This window comes from Trypanosoma grayi (genome assembly GCF_000691245.1).
Source record: "Trypanosoma grayi strain ANR4 Tgr_1275_V1, whole genome shotgun sequence".
In the NCBI taxonomy this organism is placed as follows: domain Eukaryota; phylum Euglenozoa; class Kinetoplastea; order Trypanosomatida; family Trypanosomatidae; genus Trypanosoma; species Trypanosoma grayi.
The window spans coordinates 1-4,071 of NW_008826894.1; the positions used below are offsets into that span (position 1 = coordinate 1).

At 60.0% G+C, this 4,071-nt stretch overlaps 3 protein-coding genes across 3 annotated transcripts; all 3 read right to left on the minus strand.

Annotated features, from left to right (window-relative positions):
• Positions 1-94: 94 nt before the first annotated feature.
• Positions 95-829, minus strand: DQ04_12751000 (hypothetical protein; the record flags this gene model as incomplete). The annotated part of the gene is made up of 1 exon (XM_009316808.1): positions 95-829. The coding sequence occupies one exon, from the start codon at positions 827-829 to the stop codon at positions 95-97; it is 735 nt and encodes a 244-aa protein (XP_009315083.1).
• A 216-nt stretch (positions 830-1,045) lies between these two features.
• DQ04_12751010 (F-actin capping protein) lies at positions 1,046-2,581 on the minus strand (the record flags this gene model as incomplete). Its single annotated transcript, XM_009316809.1, has 1 exon — positions 1,046-2,581. One exon carries the CDS (start codon positions 2,579-2,581, stop codon positions 1,046-1,048), a length of 1,536 nt encoding a protein of 511 aa, XP_009315084.1.
• A 245-nt stretch (positions 2,582-2,826) lies between these two features.
• On the minus strand, positions 2,827-3,642 carry DQ04_12751020 (hypothetical protein; the record flags this gene model as incomplete). The annotated part of the gene is made up of 1 exon (XM_009316810.1): positions 2,827-3,642. The coding sequence occupies one exon, from the start codon at positions 3,640-3,642 to the stop codon at positions 2,827-2,829; it is 816 nt and encodes a 271-aa protein (XP_009315085.1).
• Between the last annotated feature and the right edge of the window lie 429 nt (positions 3,643-4,071).

The window sequence follows — 4,071 nt, forward strand, 5'->3', positions numbered from 1 at the left end:
TATATATACCTCTGTGCACTCGCACCTGCAGCGCTAGTAGTTGGGCTGGTCTGTCACCGCATACAGATGAGCCCGCATGCGCACCACGGGCTTTTCAGTATCTTGACAGTACTGCTTCGATGGTCTGCACCTTCTGCTGCATGCGCGCCAGTGCCACTGCATCAATCCCCGCATTGTGGTACAGCCGTGCGCGACGCCGCTGCGCTACCACGTCGACCATCGCCTCCCACGTCATCTCCCGCGTGTAGTGGCAATGGAAGACAATGCTCAACCAAACAACAGTGTAGCCGAGAAAATACGTCATCGGCTCCACAAGGTTCCAGTCGAACACAACGAAGACCCAGCGGAAGAGCACGGCGAACTGCACAAGAAGAAAGATCAGCGTGAGAAAGCGCAGAAGCGGGACATAGCGCCCATCGACTACGGCATCAATGCGGTTCTTGGCGGCTAGCAGCGGGGCGAGTTCCTCGCGTTTCTGTTTCAATACACGCTGCAAGTCACGCACGACGCCGTTGACACCCTCAGCGTCGCGCCTGAGCACCTCCGCGAGCAGCTGGTTGAAAGCCAACTCATCCGTCACGATGGTTATGTCGGCTGCATTTGTTGCTGCACTGCTGCAGGGTGAGTGGAACAACGCAATGGCGTCGCGCGGCAGTTTTCCTGCTGGGACCGATGCCAAGCCTTTGCTGCACGCACGCAGCTGGCACCAGCAGGGGTTGAATTTGAAACTATGGCGCTGCTGCAGGTGGGCAACATGCATGCGTCGCAACACCAGCGCCCGTACCACGCCACCACCGCCACCACCCGCAGCAGGAATGCACGCGCTCATTTTACGCAACGTCAGCTAGCCCCCCGCTGCGACTCTTCGTGTGTATGTGTGTGTGGCATTGTGTATGTGTGAAGAAGTGTTGGGAAGGAGAAGAATACATGGCACATCGCAACGAAGAAGCACACCAACCAGAGGCACAGTAAAGCACCGATACATACACAGCCAAATAGTCAGACTCGCTGCGCACGCCTTCCAGTGGCGGCGGTGGCGTCCTCGCTAGTCGTCGTACCCCGGGCGGGTGTACAGCGGCCGCGGCAGCGCATGCCCGCGGCGGAAGTCGAACAGCTGCCTGGTCACCGGCAGCCGACGCCGGAGTTCCTGCAGCACCTGATCGCCCGCGTCCCGCGACGCCCTCAGCACCGCGTCGTGCACCTGCTGCTCGTGCTGCTGAATCGCCGCCATGACAGCTGCGCACATCTCCCACGTGTCAGGAGCGGTCACGGTGGTGCTGTTGCCCTTGTCACCGCCACGGTTATTGTCCGTCGCGAAGAAGATGTCTGCGGTCCACCCAGGCAAGGGCGTGGGCTGAAGCTCCCGCACCACCTCCAGGTGCATNTTCCCCTCTTCGTAATAATGCGCGTAGACCTGCGTCTCGCCCCTGATGCAAACTCCCCCGTCCATCATGTTTTCCACCACGAAGAGCGACTTCCAGCGCCCGGACCACATGTTGCGTGGAAACTGGCGTACAGCCGCAACCGCAACCACGAGTGAGTGGCAGTCAGCCTCCCTCTCCTCCCCGGGTCTGCTGCTGGACTGCAGAACGACCATGGAACCGGCACTGGCAGTGGCGCTGCGGCGGCCATCAATGAGCATTCGCGCGGATCCCATAAGCTGCGCCAGAACACGCTCCTCCGCCGTCCCGTGGGTCGCCTCAACAGACGCAGCCGTGGCCGCGCCGAAGCACTCCCGCACGTAACGCGAGACTTCCTGCCCCAGCACGAACCGCGCGTGGCCGAGAGGCCCACCGTGAAGGCCCGTTGCCTGCCGCTCAACCTCCAGTAGCACCTCTGGCATTTCTAGCGAGGCAGCGGCAGCGAGAAAGGGAATGACGCGCACGCACAGCTGCTCGATTGGGTCAATCTCAACGTACAAATGCAGCGCCGCATCGAAGAAGACGTGGTTCAGCGTGTCGAAGCCATATTCCGGCACTACATCCGCGAAGGGGTCATCCTCCTCCTCCTCCTCCTCTTTTCCCTCCCTCTTCTGTTGTGGATCCGCGCCGTCATGGCCCACAACCGCAGGGGGGATACTATGGTTGCTGTTGCTGCATCTTTCGGCTCTCTCGCAGACTACCACCGCACGCTGCTTCTGGAAAAACTCATCCACGCTCTCTGCAACCTCACGTGCGAGCATACCCCGACGCCTTGCGTGGCGCCTGACCCGCGTCCCTAGGTGGTTCTGCCTCGAGGTGAGGAAAGACACGCGCCCGTCGTCACCGTCAACAGCAGCAGCAGCAGTAGTAGTAGTAGTAGTAGTAGTAGTCTCTGTGGAGTTGCTGGGGTCCGCGAAGCGGATTTTGCTCTCGTGACGATTTGCGTACTTCGCGCCGAGTGTGAAGACGGTGAGGTGGCGCAGGTGGTGTTCCAGACAGAGGCGCGGGGCGGCCTCAAAGAACAAGTGGTCGTCCCCCGTCAGCACACGAAGCGAGTGCAGAACATTCGTCAGCTCCCCCGGCGGCGCGGCGAGGATGAACTGGCGGAGGATGTCGATGGGGTCAACCGCCTCCTCGCCACTGGGTTCATTGGCTGGCATTGCGCTACGTTGGCCCGTCTCTGTCGTTGCTCTTCGCCGCCACTTCCGATGGTCACACACACACACATCACCATCACCAGAACACAAGAGCAACCACAAAAAAAGAAAAAACAAAGAGCAGAAAGAGGTAACACCACCGTGAAGACAAGAGGAACTACTGTTGGTGCAGACGCAGTCATCCCCACGTACACATATAGGCTCCAACTCAGTCATTGCTGATGGTGCCACTCCTGCGGTTGGCCCTCTCATGAGTCCAACTTCAGCCCCGAGATCACAGCACCGCCGATTACGCCAAGGCCGAGCCCCATAAACATGCGGTAGAACAATCCACCACTGTTCCACGTGAGCAGCATGCCCATGATGCCATAACCTCCTAGTCGGCCGCTGGTACGCAGCCAACGTTCCTCATCCGGTGACTGCCGCAGCTTCATCGCCGCGCTTACCAGCGCATCGACCTGATTCTTGCTGTACAATTGATAGAAGACCGGGTCGTGCACCTCCGCTGTCTGCTGCCCGACGCCCAGAATCCCGTTGGGCTCCAAAAAGTCCTCATAGGACGTCACCCGCTCTGCTGCTGCTGCTGCTGTCGTCGTTGAAGAGAAGGAAGTAAGGACGCGCCACCAGGGGCGTCGTCTGCGCGCGGCCTCCTCCTCTTCCCTCTGCAGCTGCTGGTGCTGCTGCCACGCTATCAACGCTCTGGCGCGTTCACGCTTAACCGCCCGCTCGACATTCCCCGCACTGCACGCGTCGTATCCGTCGTAGTAGCAGGTGTACGCCACACCGAGCAAGATGCCGAGCGGTGTGCTGTACGCCCCACTAGGGTAGAAGTAGTGGTGCAACCTCGACAAGGGCCGGTCTGCGAAGGGCAGGCGTGGACGGTGATAGGCGTAGAAGTACAGCACAGAGAGGAGATACCCAGCAGGAACGGTGCAGCGGATGCCCTGCATCGCGCGCGACTCCATGACTATTATCCCCGGCTGCTCGGTGATTCGCTCGCACTGCATGTAGAGCGGGTAGTCGCGGGGGTCGATCTGGTAGAACATGATGGAGAGTCGATCCATCGCGCAACGCACCGGCACGCACGCGCCGTTGTGGTCTCGCTAGCGCCTGTGAACAAATGGCATTACAACATGCATGTGTGATTGGGAGACAGAGAGAGAGAGAGAGAGATAGAAAGTAATGATCGAGGGAGCCAGAGAAGGCCTGGTAAATACATTCAACACAGAAAGTGTGTTTGTGTATATGCATACACTTCGCATATGTCGCTCTCACTGTGTGCGTGTTCGCGTGTGTAGGCTTCCCTCTACCACATGCGCGCACACACACGCGGGCCCTTGCCGCTCCCCGCAGACGCCCCACGCCACTTGGCAGGCAGGAGCCGCATCGGGGGGAGCAGAACGGTGTGTGTGTGTCTGTCTGTTGGCGTGGGGGATCGGTAGCGGTGATGGCTGGAAGGAGTGCGTGCACCGCACAGCGGAGTGGCGCACGCA